This window comes from Sinohyriopsis cumingii, chromosome 9, assembly GCF_028554795.1.
Source record: "Sinohyriopsis cumingii isolate HCF-2022 chromosome 9, ASM2855479v2, whole genome shotgun sequence".
Taxonomy (NCBI): domain Eukaryota; kingdom Metazoa; phylum Mollusca; class Bivalvia; order Unionida; family Unionidae; genus Sinohyriopsis; species Sinohyriopsis cumingii.
The window spans coordinates 39,701,087-39,721,892 of NC_142969.1; the positions used below are offsets into that span (position 1 = coordinate 39,701,087).

A 20,806-nucleotide genomic window follows, 5' to 3' on the forward strand; every position below is an offset into this window, starting at 1 on the left:
GTAAACAAGAATATGGGGTATGAAAATTTACAGACTATAAACTTAAGTTCCAATTCAAGCCCTACCTCTCTACATTATAAATTCTACAAAAATATTCCAGATTATTTTGATGCTGTTTTATATTGCCACACAACATACTGTACACATACCTTCACTCATGCAGCAAAACAAGAATTCTGCAGAATGCTGTCTCGCCTATTCAAGGGAGGCTTATTCAAAATACCTAGCAAAGTTACTGGAGAATCAAAAAAACTAGGTAACAACTACCTCCTTTATCATGTGATGAGCTGCAACCTCCATGAATATAACCACAAACTTTCATAACTGTACACTGAAGTGTAAAACTGCAAAAGTTTATCTCTTCAACTATGTCAATACTATGCCATTTGAAAAAATTACTGTCTATGCCAATACTTTGCCATTTGAAACATGATACATGTTTTGCATATGCTTTACAACAGATACAAAAATGACCATAAACAGAAGAAGAAATAAACAACTGAATAAGGAAAAATAACTTCCAGATTATACTAAAGTACCCTAAAAAGGGATTTATAATCAATGGTCACTGGGACAAGTTTAGGGAACATGTGTTCCGCAGAATGTGCTGTTACACCTGTGGATGTCATTATGACAATTATGGGGAGACAACTGGAATCCTGGCATATCGGGTTGCAAGAATGACCAAATATTTTCTTAAATGAATCATCTAATACAGATTATATTAAAAAAACTATCAAAACTTTAACAAAGGACCTAAACACTATTTGCAATGATGATGAAACCATTGTTGTCACTGCCTAAAAATTGATACTTATATCTCACCATTTACAGGCAAGACAGAAAGTTTATCACGTCAATGCTGTGGATTCTCACAAAACTTTGAGTGATTTTTGTGCAATCATATAAAATAAAACAGGTTATAAAAGCTATGATTTGAACTCCAAGCAATTTCTCAACATACAGAGCAACAGTGATAATCTAACTTGAACAGTTGTTAGCAAACAAAAAAACAGAACCCCAATATTTTATATTTTTCTCATGACATGCTTAATATATATTGGGACAATATGATTATGCTCAGGTTACCATTGTACATATTATCTGATTTATATTCAATATGCAGATGTATCATTAATTTTTTATTTTTTTTTTAAACTTGGGCAAAATTAACTATGCTACACACTCTAACATGGAAAGCAAAGCTAACCTCAAAAAGCAAATTTGAATTTTTTCCCTGGCAATTAATGGCTGCACTATTTAATTGATTTAATCTATCTAAATATATATAAACAAAATTAATGAAAATACTTTTTTTATAACTGTGGGCATTACAACTAAAGATTTAAAATAAAATACAATATTTAAATTTCACTTTGCCTCGATAGTCTGAATTTGGCAGCAATTTAAAAGCAATAATTATATGCATTTATATTTTGGTAATAAACCAATTCCATGGACGACTCAAGGTGGAATATGATTAATCAACATAATGCTTAAAATCAATACAAAGTACAAAATCTTTTCGATATTTTGAGTGTGCTGATATTTTCACTGCACAACAGGGAAATTTCCTTAATGCACTAAATCTGTTTAAATTTCATCTCAGAGACTGGTTGTCTGTTGAAGACAAAAATTAAAGAGGATATGAATCAAATTTGTCAAAATGCAAATCTTGTTCCTGTACATAAAATGAATATAATCTTCTATATTTTATATTATAAACATTTCTCAGAAAATGACAGCATTAAAAGTTTAAAAACAAATAAATATTTTGTGCACGACTTTACAACATTATAACAACTGACTAGCTAATTGAAATGGTAAGGGACTGTGAACTGATTGGGAGGGGGGTTGGGGAAGCAGTAAGCAGAAAGCAGATGGACAAAAGAGGTCCATAAAGAAAGTAAGACTATATACCTTAGCCTGTCAGAAAGCATGAAAAGAAAAAAAAAAACAGACTAAGGATAGAATGATCAAACATTACTATTTAATAAAGGGTTTAAATTTTGTCCATGTGCATGTGACACCAATAAACAAACCTAAGAAATAGCAAAATGAACTTACCCTGGGAATCAATTCACATTTTATTTTCTCCTGTGCAATAATCGGTATGTCATGTAGGGTTAAGTTCTTAGTATCATTAGCAACATTACCATTATGAAACATTGTATTAAGTGCTTCAAAGAAACATAAACTGAACTTTGAGTTCTCAATACATATTAAATCTTAACAAGAGGAGCAAAGAAAGGATGACAGTTAACCATGTCGCACTGAATTCTGATTATGAACACATAGAAAATTGCCAGCTAGTGTATTAATACCATCAAGTTTCAAAAACAGTGAACTCCTATTTTTTCATTCATCTGGAAATTTAAATATGTAAACAAATTCAAAGTTGAGTGATGCAAGTAATGAGATATGATTGTCTGTCAGTGTTATTAGGATGAAGTTATTTGTCATTACAAATAAAAAACTACTTGTCAGATGTCAGGCTATGTGTCAATACAAATACAAAAATGGCCTATTATAGGCCAGGCTGTGTGTCAATGCAAATAAAAAATGACCTATCATAGACCAGCATGCCAATACTGATGTCAAATGCTTGAATCAATTTACATAAGCTCTTGTTGTTTATGTTTGATAAAGGAACCAAACCTGTGTGTTAATCTCACCATCCTATATCATGGCCAGATAGAATAACTCTATGTGTCAGCCAATAATTGTCTGAAGAAGTCAGAGCCATTTAAACAAGAATCCAGCCAAGGTGCATAGGCTCTACCTCATTATCACTGATACAAGGTCATTTTTGTTTAGTTCTGCTTACAGTAAAATTACAGGAACAAATCCTTATTCAGGTCAGATCAAGGATAAGTTTTTGCCTGTTTTTTGTTTGTTTGAGCAGCTCTTACATCAGGTGAGATGTAAAGCTAAAACAGTAAAACCCGTCTTGTGCAACCTCTGCTATGAGTGACCACCTGCATTTACAACCACAACTGGAATGCACAAATGGATTCTGTTGTATAAATGCAATGTCATGAGCAACCAACTGCAGAATGCAGCCAGTAAGCAGGATTTGTAGGCAAATTATGCATTTTAATACTGCTATGAATGAATGCATCACTAATAAGGAGATAAACACCCCTGACCTTGATTTAACCCATTGTAACCATGACTGCTTAGAAGGGTATGTAGGCAAAGTGTCAACTGTTCCAAACAAGGCTGCTATGAACAACTATACTGCAAAAACTATCACTGTTCTGGATGCCATTATGTGGATTAAGTCTGTGTGGGATGCTCTGTTGGCATACACTATCGAAAGGTGTTTTGCTAAGAGTATTTTTCTGATAGTCTTCAGGACATGAATCGAGAGAGAGAAAAGACATGCATACATCAGAATAACCATTTCTGAATGACATGACATCAGTAGAATTTGCAGATATGGATTACTGTTTGGAAACTTCAAAATACTGTGTTATGGTTCGAGTGGAGAAGGATATACTTCAGAGCAGTAAAAGAGAAACTGTGGACAGTGGCAATTAGTCATTCGTTGGTGAAACTCAACCTCAGGATGTTTCACATGCTTCAGTCATGACATGTGTAAATAATATAACAGACTATGCTTTGCGACAGTGCAATGCCAAAGTTTTGCTTCTGTGCATAGAGATGTAGATACATGTTTAGAGCAATCAGCAGAGTAAACAAAGCCAACAAAAAAGTATATTTGCATTCATTTGATGAATATGTGTTTTTACTCTTTACAGGCATGATGGCTAAGTTTACAGCAGGTAAATGTGCAATACACACACAGGATGAGTAAGCATCATCAATGGTAACTGCAATGTATATGCTATATTCGAAATAACTCTGAAATTTAGGGACATGTAAAATTAATTTCTTGACAGGATAAATAAATACTACAATAGTTAATATTGCAATTCATATATGAATATCTGTATATAAGACCTACAAAATATAGAAGTGAATGTTTTATTACTGATGTACTTCTTTATTGAAATGTACAATTATTTTCATGACAAAGGATTGTGAAATTACAAACCAATACTTGACTTTGAATCTCTGATATACTGATGGTGAAATTACAAATCAATACTTGACTTTGAATCTCTGATATACTGGATGGTGAAATTACAAATCAATACTTGACTTTGAATCTCTGATACACTGGATGGTGAAATTACAAATCAAGATGCTTGTCTATGAATGTCCATGACATAGGATGGTGATTACGAATTAAGACTACTTGATTATGAACACAGTTTCATATTTTTCAAGAAATCAAAATCAAGGTGCAAAACCAAGCTCCTTATCAAGCAAAGGCTGCAAGTTTTGTAGACCATCTTTTTAACATGCCCGCAAGAAAAAGAAAATGGCACCCTTGAGGGAGGGAATAATGAAATAAACATGAGAAAAAAACCCAACAAAGATTTCATCTGCAGCATTTTGTAAAATACATACCTTTAAATTAGGAGACTGGGTTTGGTCTATAATAAATTTGGTTACAATACCAAACTGGAGATCTGTAGAAAAATTGTCCCTGAAAAAAGAAGAGAAAGTCCTATACTGACTGATACTACATAGTATAGATGTGGCATTTATTTACCATTTACAACACTGCAAGTGGACATGAAAAAAGGTCTTTTGGTAACCTCATGTCAATACAAATTTCCATTCAGGAGGAACTGCAATAATGGTGGCAGCCATACTGGACATCAGAATAGCTGCATTTCAGTGACGTCAAACTAGATAGCGCAAGTTTTTTGGATAAAACCCCACATCAATGTGACCATGTTCAGGAGGAATTTTGATCAGATTTTCAAGATGGCTGTCATGGTGACCTTATTGGACATCAGACTGGCACTTTTTGTATACAGGACCAACTAGATATCACAAGTCTTTCAGTGACAACCCCATGTTAACATGAGCATCCATGCATGAAAAGCAATAATAATTTTCAAAATGGCTGATGTAGTCCTACTGAATGTCTGAAAGGTATCATCTTCACTTAGGACCCATCAGACATCATAAGAACTATTCTAGCAAAAATACCCTGTTGATATCGTAATCCATTCAGGAGTGCTGGTGACAATATCAAGATTTTCGTTGATTTGGTGGCCATATGAGACATCAGATCTGCAGCATTTTCATTTAAGACCAACTGGACATCAAGAGAAGTCTTCTGGTGAAAACAAGCGACATTAATATGACCTTCTGTTCAGAAGGAGTTGTGATAACATTTTCATGATGGCTGCCATGGTGTTAGATGTTAGATTTGGCACCACTATTAAAAAGACCAACTAAACATCATAAGAAGTCTTTCAGTGAAAGCCCCATGATATACCCATGCATGTATGAGAATTAGTATTAACACGATCTATAGGATGGCAAATGTGGTGGTTCATACAGACAACATATTCATTTAGGGACAACTAGATACCTCAAGTCTTTTAGTGAAAATGTTGATATGTCCAGCCATTCAGGAGGATTAGCAATAACAATATTTTCAACATGGACACTATGGTGGCCATACTGGATGTCAGAGCAGCACCAATTTCATTTTGGATCATCTAGGCCATGATGTGAATGTGCGTGTGTAAAGTTTCATGGCAATCCTCCAAGTAGTTTAGGTGGAGAAGTAATAACACATTTTTTCTGACAGAGAGACAAAATACCAACCCATAAACTTGATTTATCTATGACAAGTAGAGCTAATTAATAATCAAGTTATGCAACTGTGTCAGTAAAAAGATACTGCAACATAACATCACTGTAAGGTCATCGTGTTCTATCTGAATGTTAGGTGACCTAATCCTTAGGATGTGTACAAATATATTAAACTTTGCGACAATGCCTGCATAGATGATGAAAGATGAACTTTAAAAATAAATTATTCTTACAGTCTTCAGGTTACATTTATGCAGATGAATTACTAAAAAAGTGCTTCCATTTGGCCATCCTATATTTATATCACAGCATTTTTTTTTATTAAACCCACTGGAAGCAATTAAGGATCTGTACTGGTCATGAAAAAAGTGACCCAAACCAGACTCAGAGCATCTCAAGATTTCAACATTTAAAAAAAATATAAAAAATTCAAGCAGTAAAAAGTTTTTTTTCTACTATAACTAGTCCTGAATGTGTTTAAGAGAATGAACTTATCAATATGTGTGATACAATCATTATAATGCTACTCATGGGAGCCACAGAGTATTCTGCCTTATAGTGAGACTACATTATAATGAAGTAGACGATGTATACACTTTTACTCACTGAATTATGTTATCATGAAGGGCCTTATAAAGAGGGAGTGCTGCAGCTGGTTTCAAATAAATAAGTTGAATTAAAAAAGAGCTCAAGAGAACAAAATGAAAACAATGCAATGTACCTTCCATATATATGACAAAATATGTAACATAAGTTCTTTACAATAATTTTAAATATGACAGAACCATTTGAAGTGGTACCTGTGTCTTGCTATCTGCTATTGCAGACAAAATGGTTTGTTTTCTTTCTCAAGGCTGTCATACACAAAAGAAAGAGACCATTGAGAGAAATGATACTCTACTGGCAGAAAAGATTTTTGAGGAATCGAAGACAAGTCAATATATTATACTGCTTGATAAACTGTAAGCAACAGGTTCCATAAACACTGATCATGACATAGGTAAGGGCACAAGATAGTAAGAGAGACTCAGTTACTGTTTAACAGTTGGATGAGGGGTGGGCTGCTAACAACTTTTGTTGATATATGAATATTATTATCTCCCTTGTCCAACACAAATATACATCTAATGTATTTGGATATTTGGAAAAAGTCACTTACAGTCAATAAACTGATGAAAGTCTTTTAGCACAATTTTAGCTGCGATGCAGTACTCATAGTTTCAAGTATCAGTAAAGTTGGAGTTACTTCCCTTTATAAGGTCAGAACGTGTATTCATTGTAAGCAAACCCTAACAAGTTACAATTACACTCATAAATCACTAAAGCCAAAACCCAATATGTCTGCAAGAGCAATTTTCAGTGTCACCATACACTTCTCTATCAACAGCATACTGCAATAAACTTGACTAAAAGATAATAGATTAAATGTTTTATATGAATTTTTAAGTCATTTTCAAATGTATCAGTGCAAATGTTGAAGACAATTCTGCAGATTTGCCAAAAGCAAAACATAGTTGTCTATAGTGTGATTCTGATGAAAAAATAGGCTGACACTAAATACAGATATTACTGTGATGTCTGCACTTTTTGTGTACTGTGAATGGGTGAGGCTATTAATCTGACGACTAGCTTGTGTTGTCTTGCCAACGGACTATTAAGTTCTTGACAGCTGCAAAAATAAGTACAGCATAGCTGCTGAGTAAGCACTTAACTATGTTTGCAAAGAACAGCTTGCATGCATTGCCATGTATGTCAATCCACTCTTTTCACGCCTGAATAGACTAGGGCAATTCATATTTATGATGATTATATTGAAACTGAATTTTCTAAAACGTTAACACAAACTTCATTTGACAATACTTACATATAGTTTCTAACCTTTCCCAACATTTTCTTTGGTTAATATTCTGTTGGATATTATTTACTTAGAAAAAATTTTGATAAAAGAAAATCATTCACTAAAAATAATCTCTTCTGAACATGATGATGATTCCAAATTTCTGTGCACTAACAGCCATTCTTAATGATAAAATAAGCGATATATCTGGCTTTCATTAAATATTGTTTGGAGAAAATAGAAGTATGGCCCAAATGCTGACATAAGACCTTTCAATTCAGCTGAGGTAGTGACAACACGATTTTCAAACTAGCCAACAGGGTAACTAAACTGGAGGTCTGATTAGTATAATTTTCAATTCAGACAATAACAGCACCTTTGTCATTCAAAACCAACTGGGGCCCTGAGTGGCAGAGTTGTCTAAAGCGATCACCATTATGAATCACTGCTGTCTCACCTCTGTCTGCATGAGTTTGAGTCTCGGGCTTGGCCAATGTGGGTATGCAAGAAAGCCTGCTGGTAGTTAATCATGGGTTGGTGGTTCTTTCTGGGGGTTTTCCAGGTTCTTCCTCCACCATTTATACTGGCCACCATACATAGCCTATCTTGTGCTGAAAAAATGGCATCAAATCCTATAACAACAACAAAACCAACAAAATATTTTAAGAATTCTTATAGTAAAAATTCCACTTCAATATGATCATCTGTCAAGAAGTCATAAGAATTTCAAGAACCATGGAAGCAATATTGGATCTATGACTGGTACCATTTTTATTTAGGACCAACAAGGCATCATAAGTTTTCAAGTCACAAACCCCATTTTGATATGACCATCTGCTCAGGAGAAGTAGCAGTAACGAGCTGGGCAATATGGCCACCATGATGTCACAGCTATACTGGATGTCGTAAGGGCACCATTTTCATTTAGGACCAGGCAGACGGTGTAAGAAGTCTTTTAGTGAAAACCCGATGCTGATATGATGATCCACTCAACAGGGATTATTATGAAAACAGTCCATGCTTGTGGGTTTCAGAAACTAGATCAATTGTTTATGATTAAGGAAATTTACTATTGTAAAATCATAATAGACAGACAATTTACACTATGTATTAAAATGTTTCATGTTACTTACCTAACACAATCGAGAGTTCTCTGCACTTTGGCATGGACAGAGCCCAAAATCTCAGATCCTAACTTGTTAAGCAGACGAGACAACAACACGTATAACCAGTCATTGAGATCCCCCTTGTGCAATGTAATCAGATCGACTAAAGTCTCTAAATATATACTAAATACCTGAAACAAACAAAAATACATCTACCTTACCAAGGAAAACAAGATTGTGTACAGAAGCACAGATGCCCTCCTAACCAATACAGTATAAATGAACAAGAAGCACACTAAACCAAATATGGCTGCAATTTTGTCAAATTTGGTTTTTAAGTTGATCATAATTTATTGTGCCTGTGATATATTCAATAAAGGGGTATAAAATGTTACCCATGTCTATCTCTCCTTCCATCTATCTATCCACCAGATGCATCCATTCTTTACTTCCCAAATTGTGTTGCTATTCAGTATCTTTTGCAAGACTTATTTGATAACAGTCATCGTTTAGGCTTTAATTTTAACAAAAGTCTAATCAGTTTTAAAATTCTCATCTTAATGAAATAAAATTATATGTGAGAATTAGATTCCTTGTATGAGTGACTCAAGATAATATTATGTCTGAAACTTGGTCATCTGCTCAGAAATGCAAGGAGAGCACTTGGCAAAACTGAATCACTTGCTACATGCAGGCCTCAGCTATATTTTTCAAAATTGCCATCTGTGCATGTTTGTGATTTAGATTTTTAAAGTAGCTTTAACAATTTCAGTCACATTGCTATAATGTCTTTAGTGTGGCAGTTTACGGTGATATCTAGCACTTAGCCATCATGCTGCAGACACATAGCATCATGTCCCACCCAGTCATTTTCCTGACACCGGGCCGACCAGTCCTAACACTAACCTCTTATTGCTGAGCACCTAGCAAGGCAGCTGCTGTACCATTTTTGTAACTTTTGGTATGACTGAGCCAGGGTTTGAACCCATGACCTCCTGCATCCAAAGCAAATATACTAACCACTCAGGTCACCAGAGTGGCAGGTTACCTGATACTTTCACTGGTAGTGTCATCTGCATGCTAGTTTTAAAATGATAAAACAGCAAATGTGCTTTTCCAACCTGATTAGTAGTAAACAATTAAAATTTTAATTCTTTAAGTGAAGGTAATTTAAAACTTCTATAAAATCTAACTCCTGGCAATAATTTGTCATTAAAATACAAAAATTAGTCTAGAGGATAAGAAAAAGCCCAATTAGCAACAAATTATCAAATTTTACTTACTTTACTGTGAGGGTCATGAAACAGTCTTGTAAATATTTCTGTCAACTTCTTTAATTCTATCCTCCTGAAGTGGAAAAGAAAGATAATTAGCAAATGGCACCACTCAGTACAATTAACTCAAATGGGCTTAAACAGAAGAAAAAACTTTGCAGAATCAAAAGGCGATATTTCCAAAATTAGTTGTGTGGAATGTAAAAACAAATCACACTCATCTAAGAATCTAAATAATGAAACAGAACATTGAAAAACTGAACTCTTTAAGAAAAAGTTACCTCATAAAAAAATGGACAGCAGGACATCAAGAAAAAATGATTAGTACAGGACTCTGCTGACTTCATCAAAAGCCCTAAAACATCTTATGTGTAAAGGCAACAATATTTAGTGGTATGTTTGGTTTGGTGCTATATGGCACAGCAACACAAGTAGGTTATTTAGTGCCAAGGCAAATGAAATAAAGTGATCTAGGGGCTGACAAAGATGACTTCAGACTGGGAAGTCAAAAGATGAAGTCTTCAAGCACATATTCACTGTCATGATGTACAAGGTATATAGTCTTTTACTGCTTTAGCCCATCCAGCTGTACAAGGGTATCAGCATCTACTGGAGAGTAACATGTGATGGTATGGAGTTTCACTCTCTTCATGCAGGCCTCTGAGCTATATTTTTCAAAATTATAGATTTTATATGGCATTTAAAAATATCAGGGCTATTATAGCGCATTCGGTCTCGACAATATATTTTTTCTTTATAGGGCATTCAGTCTCAATAATATAGGGGCTTTTATAGGGCACATGGTCTCAACAATATCAGCGCTATTATGGTATTCTGTCTCAACAATATATGGGCTTTTAAAGGGTATTTGGTTTCAACAATATGAGGACGGGGACCAGAGTGGCCGAGTGGTCTAAAGCACTCTCCGTTACGGATCACTGCCATCTCACCTCTGTCTGCGGCGATTTGAGTCTCTGATTCAGCCAATGTGAGTATATGAGAAAGCTTGCTAGTAGCTTCTCGTGGGTTGGTGGTTCTTTCCAGGGTTTTCCCGGGTTCTTCCTCCACCATTAATACTGGCCGCCATGTATGGCCTATCGTGTGCTGAAAAATGGCGTTAAACCCCACAACAACAACAACAACATGTGGGCTTTTATAGGACACTTGGTATCAACAATATCAGGGCTATTATATGACATTTGGTCTCAACAATATAGGGGCTTTTAAAGGGCATTTGGTCTATTAAAAAAAATACAGGTGATTTTATAGGGCATTTGGTCTCAACAATACAGGCGTTTTATAGGGCATTTGGTCTAAAAAATATAGGTGTTTTATAGGGCATTTGGTCTCAACAATACAGGCGTTTTAATAGGGCATTTGGTATTAATAATATGAATTATTTTATACGGCATTTGATCTCAACAATATAAGGGATTTATAGGGCATTTGATCTCAACAATATAAGGGGAAAATAATGGGTTTATAGAAGAAATCATTGAAGCATAATAATGATGCATCCAAATTGGCAAATACCGATCATATAATGCATTCACAAGATAATTCAAACACATAATCTTCAAGTGCTACTAGTTTTCTCTACTGTAGAAACAAATCATTCCATATATTTTGTCATCCTTTATTCTTAAAATATGGATTGTGCTTGTCTCACAGAATTCCAGCAATATTGTTGGGATTTAGAATGAATTTTAGGGGAATAAGAGTAACATGAACGGCATAGTATATGCCTGCTCTGTGCTTAACAGTCCTTTAGGTAGGCACTAGTAGTCTGGCTGACTGAGAAACAGGTCTGAACGACCTTCATCCATGGTCTAGGCACATGGTGTTTAATTATCACTTTGTGTGCAGAAACTATTAATGTATTTTAAGACTTGATGTGACCTTGACATTGGATCTATATATGCCATAATCTATTTGTTTCTTTATTACAATTAGTATGAGACATCAGCAGCATTCAGTCAAGGGACTTTCTCTAGAATAAAAGAAATTCTGTCAAAACAATGATGATGATATCCATTTAACCCAAAACTCAATAGGTCTTCCATACCTTGCCATCAAACCCACTGACAAACTTTGGTCAAAGTATGTGGTCTTGAAGCAAAGTTATTATGTAAAACCATTTTACTTCTTTCAGCATCAGTGACCATGAACATTGACCCCAAATTAAATAGGCTTCTTCCTGACCCAAAGTAATTCATACACAACCTTGGGGAAGGCATATATAGTTGTTAACTGAATAACTGAAAACTATATGCAGAAAACTATTTGCCTTCTTTTTTTGTGACCTTGACCCTGAACCTTTTTAAAACCCCAAAATCAATATTATTCTTCATTACATCAAGTTGAGCCATCCACAAAGCATGGTCCATATCAATGAGGTAGAACTATAATGTTCTTGTGAGGAAATCATTTTCTTTTTATTTTGAGTCACAATGACCATGACTTTCTACCCCTAAACTGATTGGGATTAGCCCAACTGCAAGCCATACTGACAATGTTAAGTTACTGTGTGGAAATGAAATTTGCAACAGCCAGATGAATGGACAACAACATACGTTAAGCCTTATGGGATACAAAAAAATATCTGGATCTTTTAAGGATTCCAAATGAAATATGAAGATGGCTGGAATGACTGTTCATGCCATACTAACTCTGATTGGCTGTGGATTTATAAACCAATTATAGGCTTGGGAAGAGTTTCACCTTATGATGGTTGCATCTTTGCAACTTTGGTTGTTGTTGATGTTGTTGTAGTTGTAGGGTTTAACGCCATTTTTCAGCACACGATAGGCTATACATGGTGGCCAGTATTAATGGGGGAGGAAGAACCCAGGAAAACCCCGGAAAGAACCACAGACCTAAAACCGTGATCATCTACGCCTTTCATGCTTAACGGAAGTTTTCAATGTAATAGATGGACATGCTCGGATACATTTCCAGTTCCTGGACAAGTCCATTTTCATCAAATGGGTGTGTCACGACTACAGGTGTACATACAGTAGTCATCTGCTTTCCAATATTTACAATGTTGAATCAAGCAAAGGAAAATAATGGCAACAACAAATTTGCTTTTCACGTGGATTTAACAAGCGGTTTAATTTCTAAGTTCATGTGTGCAAAGGGATATAATTCCAAACTCTCAACATAATGGTTGCCAAACAGGATGAATTACGTCATTATGTTGTCTGATGAAAATAAACTTGCCTATAGTGTACGCAATATGGCGCTGTGTTAGTATGGAAAGTCTGTTAAGCATGAAAGGATGCAAGGGATGCCAGTATTAGTGCCATTCTGGTCACAATCTGGTTAAAAATTATAAATCAATGATTCAACTGACTTAGTTCTGTTCACTTTTTATCACATTAAATGTTTTCATTTTTTGAATCGGTAGGGGGGTACAAACAAACGGGGATGTAGAGTCAGACTATAACAATGTAGTACAAACGTCATTTCAATATCATCATCATCCATTGATTTCAAAGAAAAGAACCAATTCTAATGCCTAAGCTGTTAATAACAGGTCAAATAAGAAACCAACCCTGTATATCTTACTATGAAAACAAAATCAAGAAAAAAGTCCACTGATATATATTTCTAACATCAATATGATTATATAAAGTTATAAACAAGTGAGTTTTCAACATGCTTTAAAAAAATTTTAATACATAAATTAATCTAAGTATATCATTACTGTTTATACTTACGTTAAGTATCTATTTTGTCTTAAAATATTTTGTAAACATACAAGGCCTTCTTTCCTATCTTGGTAAGAACCACTTTGCAAGAGACCAGTAATTTCACCAACATCCTGCAATGGAATATTAAAATACATTAAAAAAAATACAAACCAATAGTATTAAAATATATGTATCCAGTCTCCAAAATCAGGGACTACTTTTTTCTCAAACTTAAATCTTGGACAGTAACAATCTACACTGAAATTTGCATTTGCTTCAAAATACAGTACACTTCTTCATAAAGTACATTGCATGAATGCTTTTCCTAATGTTATATATAAATTCTGCCTTCATATAATAGAGAACAATTCTGTAGTCCCCCCTAAGTATCCTTTATCAATAGGTTTCACTGTACATAGAAGATTATGATTTACATTCAAAGTCTTTGGTAAGGGGAAAATTATATGTTCATTTTGTACATTTGACACACAATTAACACAGCATCTTTAAAAGAGTTTGCTAATGGAAAACAGCTAAGTAGACCAGATTTAAAAGTTTGGTATCCAGGATTGATGTACATGACCCAATGATTCCTTGTAGCTGACATAAGTTTTGACATGAATTATACAGAACACTTAAGTCCTGCATGCAAACTTTGATCTAATTAGATTATAACAATATTTACAAAATATTTATTTACAAATTTATCTTATTTACAAATTAGTACAAATATTGACTTTAAATGCCTAACCAAACCATGACTTGCATACTAAACTGTGACATACTGAAAATAACCAGTAAAATCACTGGTCTAAAACTATGGCACAGTGACCTCTTTTTGACTGTGATGAATTGTACTCTCCAAGATGACTATATTCATCAAGTTTTATGATGATAGTGTCAGAGAAACTGAGCTTAATTGACAAAAATTACTGCTGATTCCTATATATGCTGAGAATAATGACAAAGCTGTCAGGATAGTGACACGTTTCACCTATATCATGCAGGGGAGACAACTCTATAATTTTACTTTAAAAAAGTAACTTCACACACACACACACAAGCCTTATGGTTTAATCTTTTGAAAGAGAGATATAAAGAACTAGTTTTAAATTCATTTGTCCCCAATTCCATAATGCCACTTTCCCCAAACACATCAAACACACACAATGGAATCTCTAGGTATGAAAAAGTACCAACAGTTGACGTTTAAGGTATTCCTGAAAAAATCCCTGGCCCCTCCATTATAAAAGAATTCCACAGAAATGATATGTCTTGCCTGCTCCACTACAGCATAATAAACACTGATAAATGGCTAATCTACCATAATAGCATAATGCAAACATTGCCAAATGATAAATCACTGGTCCACCCGACCACCTATACAAATCAGAAATGTAAAACTCACATGTTTTAATTTTCACATCCAGTGAAAATGTCCTTAGATTTATCAATCACAGACTCAAGTGTAATGCAACTATAAAGTTGATAGCACTGAATGCAGGAAACTTGAGAAAAGCGGACTTATTGCATGGAAAAGGACAATTTTTGTGTCAGTGACTTGACCTTTGACCTCTGGTCCAAGCATTCAACTAGGGTTGCCTCTGCCCAAATGCAGACAACTGATCTACTCTGATGAAACTTTGATCCAGGAAACCTGGTTTATCTAGAAGCAAAAATATCTAAATGTCAGCTCTAGTGAACTTTATCTTTCATGTCCCAGAAGCAATAGAGGGCTGCCCCTGTGGAAGTGTATTCTACCCACGAAGTTTATAGAAAAGCACGCCAAAGAAATCACATTTTCAGCTCCAATGACCTTGACCTTTTACTCTGCAGCCCCAAAACCAATAACCTTGTGCTTCTACCACTGGATAATTCATATGTTAGGTCAGAGGAAAACAGACCATAGCAAACTTAAGGCATGCTATGAAAACAACCTCATCTACAAATGGAGTGATTGAGGGACAGACAGACATCACTATTGCTATCTTCCCCCATAAACACAAAACAACTGCAGTTGTGGTGATAAAAACCTTGCAAAGTTACAACAGCAAAATATGTAGGTTACCAGGATACATTTTTTGGTGATCAATATCCTCCAATATGTATAAGCGCATTAAGTTTCTTTACCATACACAGTGTCCAAGAAACTAAGCTAAACGCAAAAACTATATAGTGATGCCTGTAATGATTATATTGTCCTTGCAAAATTATACCTATGTCTCAAACATGCTTCTCAGGTGAGACAATAACTACTACTCCACTTGAAATCTCACTCCAAACAATTCCCACCAACCAAAAGGTTGCATGTGCAAATGCTGATTAAGGTTTATACAAGTGTGGAGTAACATTTATTACCTGAAACATATTTCATGATGGAGAGGCCTGAATTTTAATAGAAAGTGAGAGGCTAAAGCCTTATACTACCTACTGCAAGTGACATATTACCAAACATGTACTAAGTGTAGCACTAATCAGTCACTGGAACTTCATTATCAGAATCCAATGTATACTACAGTGATTGCTGATATTATTGTTGCTGGTGACAGTGGTGGGGGTATTGAATGTGGTGGAAAGGAAATGCTAAGCTCCCTACCCTTGTATAGAGTTGAAAGAAACATACAATAACTGTGTAATACCATTAAGTGCACACATCAACTGTGTATTACCATTAAGTAACAGACATCAACTGTGTAATATCATTCAGTGTCCCACATCATCTATGTAATACCATTAAGTAACAGACATCAATGTGTAATACCATAAAGTAACAGACATCAACTGTGTAATATCATTTAGTGTCCCACATCATCTATGTAATACCATTAACTAACAGACATCAACTGTGTAATACCATAAAGTACCAGACACCTACTGTGCAATACCATTAAGTAACAGACATCAACTGTGTAATACCATTAAGTAACAGACATCAACTGTGTAATACCATTAAGTAACAGACATCAACTTTCTAATAACATTAAGTAAACGACAACTACTGTGCAATACCATTAAGTAACAGACATCAACTGTGCAATACCATTAAGTAACAGACATCAACTTTCTAATACCATTAACAGTCATCAACTGGTGTAATACCATTAACACCATTAAGTGCCACACATCAGATGTGTAATACCATTAAGTCAAAGTGGGCTCAGAGAAACTTAATACTACTTTTTAATCACATATCAGACACTTTTGTGATCTGAAAAGATGCTGGTACAATTTATATTTTGTATTTGTAAATATCAAAATAGAAAAGTTCGCAGAAATGTACATTTCAACATTCATAAATATTTTATACATTTGGTTAACTATATATTTTACAGAATGAACGAGCAAAAAATTTGCATAGGTGCAATTCATAAAGGGGCGGCACAACAGACAAAGTGAATTTTGAATTTAACAATACTAGTATGAACGTAAATATACTTGGATCACTTTGGTTTTGTAGGTTTGACAGATGTGCTATGTATGCAAAGGAATGTGAAATGACGAGGTACATGAACATGGCTGCAAAGTCATTTAAGTACACATGAAATAAGAAAATGTCGTGCAGATAAAGCCCACAATGTTTTACTAAACAAGCACAAAACTCCTGAAATCAACTGTGGTTTATTTAGGTGTATTTTTCTTAAACTTTTCTTGACAAGAGCAATTCTGAAACTTCTTAGATTGAGCTAGAGCTAAAAATTCCTTAAGCCCAAGGTCTCTAAAATGTACATTTTTTACTCTTAAGATCTAGCTATCTTTATCCCCCACCCCCGTATTGCAGACTCAGTTTCAATTCAATTATATCAGATATATTTAAACACACTACCAAGTACTGCATAATATATTTACCACCCTAACCAAGTACTGCATAATATATTTACCACTCTAACCAAGTACTGCATAATATATTTACCACTCTAACCAAGTACTGCATAATATATTTACCACCCTAACCAAGTACTCATAATATATTTACCACCCTAACCAAGTACTGCATAATATATTTACCACTCTAACCAAGTACTGCATAATATATTTACCACTCTAACCAAGTACTCATAATATATTTACCACTCTAACCAAGTACTGCATAATATATTTACCACTCTAACCAAGTACTGCATAATATATTTACCACTCTAACCAAGTACTCATAATATATTTACCACTCTAACCAAGTACTGCATAATATATTTACCACCCTAACCAAGTACTGCATAATATATTTACCACTCTAACCAAGTACTCATAATATATTTACCATTCTAAGCTAGTACTGCACATAATAATATGTGTAAAGTTTGTGCCCTGATATGCTAGTAATTTCTGTCTCACCTGTGCAAATAAAAAGCTAGTGGAATAATTATCAAAAATGTTTATTTGCTCTTTCAGTTTTTTAAAATTTGCATATTCAATTGATATACTCAATAAAAGATTCTGAATTAGACTTAGGGTTAGGATCTGTACACTTGCGTACTGTATATACCCACAAGTAAAGCTCAACTGCAACTTCAAAAACCCAGATCTGCATTTGCATAATGCTACAGCAGATCTGCGTCTGAACAGTCCGTTAGAAGTAATCAGTAGAACAAATGAAATAGACCCGATCTGCCAGTGCATAATACCATGGCAGACCAGAGTCTATGCTGTTTGCAGTTGGACTCCACTCATAAGCAAATATATACAGTGCTATGTGTTCCTGTCTGGACTCCACAAGCAGAAAGCTAAGTCATAAACAATATTTTGTTTGCAAGATGCTGCATTCCTTGGAACTCCTGTTGTAACTAGGCAGTGTTGCAAACTTTTTAGTCTAATTTCATTCTGGAGATGAAATCTTTTTCTTGATCCCTGGGTCTTGGACAAATTAATTGAAATTATCTTGGGCCTGGTCCAATGGCATTCCAATATTCAGTGAAGCTGTGCCAAGCATGAAATACAATATAGTAATATTAACCCAAAGATTCCATTGAATGAGGCAGGTATTGTAGAAGATATTTGACTTTCAAAACCTTTAACACATTAGTTGTTGACATTAAGTGCTGCCATTACAGCAAGAAAGTAGATACCTGCATCTAAAATAAAAGGAAAATACCCCCCAAATTGACAACTTTGTTAAAACCACTAAATTTGAGACCCTTGTTTTTGTGCTTGGATAGTCATACTATGGGGCCCTGAGTGTTCACTACTGAGTTTAAGGCAGAGCATTCACATGCAGTGTCACATGGATAGAGGGCTTATTCAGAGGTACACAATACCTTTCTTAGAATATATTGCTGTCTCACAAACTGAAAAATACCATCATGCATGACAACTTAGAAGAATGAAAAATTATGGCAAAGGAAACTGAAAGTGCATTTATGCTCGTGACAGAAAAATAGGTAGTTCTGGTGATGTTATCGAAACACGAGAGACATAAAAGCAATGCTAATCACAAAAGTTTGCAATACTAAATAATATAGTACGACAAAACTTTTCTAAATGTCTCACTCTGTAACCAAAAAGGTTTCAAATCCCAATGATACACGCATATCGAATAACTTTTTCAATGGCCACCACCTCTATAAATCAGCTAACACAGTCTGGTCCTAGTGTCTGGTTTAAGGATTTTATAAGGTATGTTGGTTTTGTAATTAACCTGCATTTTAGATATTTAATTCCTGATGTTATTGTAACAATTAATTTTGAGGTCTGATCACCTTCATATTCATTTAGAACAAATTATAAATTGTACAAAGTCTTTTAGTACAAACCTCATGTTAATAAATATATCCATCTGTTCAAATAAGCAGAGATAAGATTTCAAGATGGCCACCACTGCAATCATACTGGAGGTCAAACTGACATCATTTTCATTTGGGACCAATGCCATGTGCTAAGAATTTTTTTGCAGTAAATGCCATGTGTCAGTACAACCATCTGTCTTGGAGAAATTGCAAAAGCCAATATTTTTAAGATTGCAGCCAAAACTGAGTCTGATCTTATCATTCTGATTTAGGACCAAGTATGAATCGTATAAATCTTTTAATGAAAAGCTCATGTCGATACAACAATCTGTTCAAGAAAAGAGAGGATCAAGTGGTACATGTCCTTTCAAAAGGAGGGCCAACTATTGGTTAGCTTAGTAAAAAAAATATGCAAACAAGCTTGGATTGTGAAATAAAATATAAGCACCTGTATTAAAAGAAGAAAAAAAATCATATTTTCCAAAGAAAACTTGTTGATGTGACTGTGACTAATCATTCTCATGAACATAAAAAAAAAGTTCAGCGATACGGAAAGATTTCCTGCCAGTTTTTTGGCAAAGCAATACAGAATGCATGGCATTCTACAGAAAATGTGAAACAAGAGTTCCTTGATGGGACTAATATTCAACTGTCAAATGAATTTTTAGGAATCCCAAGAATTAATCAATTGTTCTTATTGACTGCTGCATGTTAAAAACAGATCTGATATTCTGAATTTTCAGGATGGATATTTCCTCACATTGTGACTAATGTGTTTATATGGAAATAACTGTTTTTTTTATAGCAAATTCAAGTCAAAATATAGAAACATCAAGCAGTTCATGAAATGCTATCTGGAACACTATGTCTTGCCTGCAAATTGTGTCATCTTGTACCCACCCCTGCATATAGCTTATACATAAAAAATTAAGTTGAAAAATATGATGCTCACATTATTGCCAGCAAGAAAGTGACACATATATCTTGTCTTTACTTCACATACAAGACAGGAGACAAAAAAGAAAGAAAACTTTCAGATTTTAAAAAGCTGAGAGGCATCACTGTACCAGTTCAGATAGGTTTTTATGACTGAATAATTTGATTAATGACAACAAAGTGACAATATCAAATACAGGGTCTGAGGTACCGTATAAGCTGGGGTGGAGAGACAACACACCCATCTTTCAGTATCAGAGGAAGCTTTTGCAAGCAACAAATGAAATAAGCAACACCAACATTAGATACAATGGAAACAATTAAAAACATCCATTCTGATATATATTTTTCTCAATACAATAAATTTTTCATACATTTGACAAAACATGATTAAAACTTCAATACAATTTCACTCAAGCAAAAAGGCTAGGAAAACAGATCCTCTTACTTCAACAGATTAAAAATGTATATTTCCTGAAGTTTTAATTTAGATGTTTAAGGTATTAAATGTTAAAGATTAGTCCCTTGATGTGACTGATGATGTACCTTATCA

General features: G+C 34.5%; 1 protein-coding gene across 1 annotated transcript in view; it reads right to left on the reverse strand.

Moving 5' to 3' along the window:
* Positions 1-20,806, reverse strand: part of LOC149791598 (CLIP-associating protein 1-like) — a 127,469-nt gene that overhangs the window by 45,735 nt on the left and 60,928 nt on the right. The window contains exons 16-19 of the mRNA XM_089969458.1: positions 13,625-13,728; positions 9,912-9,975; positions 8,656-8,819; positions 4,480-4,558 (exon numbers count right to left, since the gene is read on the reverse strand). Coding sequence (XP_089825584.1) covers positions 4,480-4,558; positions 8,656-8,819; positions 9,912-9,975; positions 13,625-13,728 — 411 coding nt within the window. The remainder of the gene's footprint in view (positions 1-4,479; positions 4,559-8,655; positions 8,820-9,911; positions 9,976-13,624; positions 13,729-20,806) is intronic.